The 2,562-nt window shown below is 40.3% G+C and overlaps 1 protein-coding gene across 2 annotated transcripts in view; it reads left to right on the top strand.

The window, feature by feature from the left end:
* Positions 1-1,337, top strand: part of LOC138056950 (fibronectin type III domain-containing protein-like) — a 100,871-nt gene extending 99,534 nt beyond the window's left edge. For both annotated transcript variants that reach the window (XM_068902943.1, XM_068902942.1), the window contains exon 20: positions 69-1,337. In XM_068902943.1, coding sequence (XP_068759044.1) covers positions 69-264 — 196 coding nt within the window. In that variant the 3' untranslated portion in view covers positions 265-1,337. The remainder of the gene's footprint in view (positions 1-68) is intronic.
* The last annotated feature ends 1,225 nt before the right edge of the window (positions 1,338-2,562 follow it).

Here is a 2,562-nt window from a genome sequence, read left to right as displayed (position 1 = left end):
TTAAACTCCCTAAAATCAACACTTTAACTCGGCTTTGTTGTCTTACGTATTTCCTGTTTCCATTTTAGCCGGACGGAAAACCCTCCACCCTACCAGAGCGAAGGCTCGCTGCCGAAGTCCCCAGATTCTGAGCGGGACAGCTTGGACGACTACGGCGAAGGACCTCAATTCAACGAAGATGGCTCCTTCATAGAGGAATATGGCGACGAGAAAAAGGCACACCCAGACGAAAAGGATCCCTCGGCTCTGGCCACGTTTGTTTGAGCCGTGTTTGAGTGGTTATAATCTTAGCGTTTTTCATTAACCCATGCGCTGGTTCTACCAAGGATTTAAGTTGTTTGGCGCTAATTTGAAGGTTGAAATGTAATGATGCAGTCATTTTGTTGTAAAGCAATATGAGATTTTGCGTAGAAGTCATGGAAAATTTGAAGCGTAGTTAAACCACCAGCAGATGAAGGCGACGGTTTAGAAAGTTCAGATTTTATTAAATCATTCAAAGAACGTTCCATTTTCCTTGCAACAAAAAGAAAAAAAAAAAAAAGGGAAAAACAAGCCATGCCCTCCTCGCCATCTTGCTGTCTTGTATGTATTTTTCTTTAAGAATCCCTGTTCCACATTTTTTTTCGGGTGGGGGAGGGTGGGAAAGGCTCTATCGAAAGCTTTAGACAGAGTAGTGTTCGTCTAAGTAGATTTGGTATTCGGTAGTCTAGCCACGAATTTCTTCCCAAGAATGGAGCTGGCAAAAACCAAGTTATTTGTTCACCGTACCTTTTTAAAGTGTTCTAAAAATAAATTAGAGTGAGGCTAACACGGAAAATAACAAAAGGCGAGGTCTCGCAGACCATAAATGGCGTTGTCACGTCTTGTGCAGCAAAGCGTTTTGTGAATTGCATGACTCTTCTCAGTGTCACGAAATCTCGTTGACATCATATGAAAAACACACATTGCTAACGCAAGCAGGAGGAAGTAGAGCATTTTTGCAATTAGAAATACAAAAGCATCTAAATAATTGTTTGATTGTCTTTCTTTTTACGACAAAGCCGTGTTGCTTTCTGTTTGTATAAAGCTTAAAAACTTTCAAGTTGTTTCAAATCCCTTACACCATGAGAGGCAAAGCTTTTTTCAGTGTTAAAGGTAAATAAACTGCCATATGTTAGTTTAAACTCATGTCGAAGACCGTTCCATCGTTTGATGTTTGAGGCTTCTCTGTTGACTTCTTCATTGTAAAAACTGTCTCTGGATTCTGAAGTCAAATGACGCGGTGTTAGTAATCTTTTCGCCGCTTTTCCTTTTTTCTAGTGTTTAATAAAGAGAATAAAATACCTGTTTGCTGTAAAGTAAGTTTCATTGTTGTGGAGTTTTGTCAAATGTAAGCGCCACGTTTGCCGTTTTCAAAAGAAAAAACCTTAATTAACAATGACATGACCACAAGCAAAGTTTTCTGAGCCCGCGAGAATGAGCACCCCCAGCAAACCATTGTTTTAACGAAAACCGCTAGTTCTAGTCATTGCTGTCTAAGGTCTTCATTTTCAATAGGGTCTTTAAAGGGACAGCTTCAAGGTTTTGCGCATGTTCAAGCTTTGGCGTTTTTCTTCTACGTAACAAGTTTTTTGTGGAATTAAAGAACCCCCAAACCATTTTCCGTTAAATCAAACAAGGAAAAATTAGGTTTCAGGGTTATAGATCGTTCATAACTGTCTCCTTATAGCAATTTTCTTCATAAATTCTCGTTGACTCGCAAAACTACTTCATCAAAACTCGCAAAATTTGACAGGTAAAGATTTATATTTTATGCATTCGTCTTTTTTTCTACAAACAATGTTTAAAAAGACTTCCGAGTTTTTGTTTTTATTTTTTGGGAACTAAATGCTCGAGATTAACAGAGTCCATTCCGAGTTGCCGTGGGTCACGGAATCGCTCGCTTTAAGCCATTTTACGTGAAACGTGACACGGCAGGCCGGAGTTTTCCGTTTCAACGTCAGGCGCGTTCACACAAGTGAAAAACTGGAAACCAGAAGATCATCGCAACAAAAACCTTGCTAGTATGGAATGAGCACATCGTGTTTACACTCGTGTGCAAAACATGCAAACTAATTTCCTCCAGTTTAAACGCACCTCCTCGCACTTACTGGAGAATTTAAGCAATTACCTGTTATTACAGACACTTGAAAAAAACGGCTGATTTTAGGTTATTATCCATCACGAGTGAAGTTGTCTCTCCGGCCTTTCTGTGCACGAATTCAGGGACTTACCGATACAATTTGGAAGAGTTTTGAAAGCTAAAAGCTTCAATCGATGCTGTATTTTGATGGTAGGACTGGGTGGCCCGACACTTATAAAAAAATCTATGAAATGACAACCGGGGGTCTTTCCTCGTCATGGAATGGCAGAATTACCCAGAATTCGTATGGGCATGAACGAGGCAACTTGAAAAGCACCAGACTGGCCCTCATCACATGCATATGGCTGAAGCGCGACCGGAGGAAAAAGGGAGAACGAGGAACATTTCTAGCCTGCAGATACTAAGGAGTAGCTGACCTTTTTTCAGTTGTTCTTGTCAAA

Source organism: Montipora capricornis, chromosome 7 (genome assembly GCF_036669925.1).
Source record: "Montipora capricornis isolate CH-2021 chromosome 7, ASM3666992v2, whole genome shotgun sequence".
Classification (NCBI taxonomy): Eukaryota; Metazoa; Cnidaria; class Anthozoa; order Scleractinia; family Acroporidae; genus Montipora; species Montipora capricornis.
The sequence above is the reverse complement of the archived record's forward strand: the minus strand, read 5'-3'. Positions and strand labels throughout refer to the sequence as shown.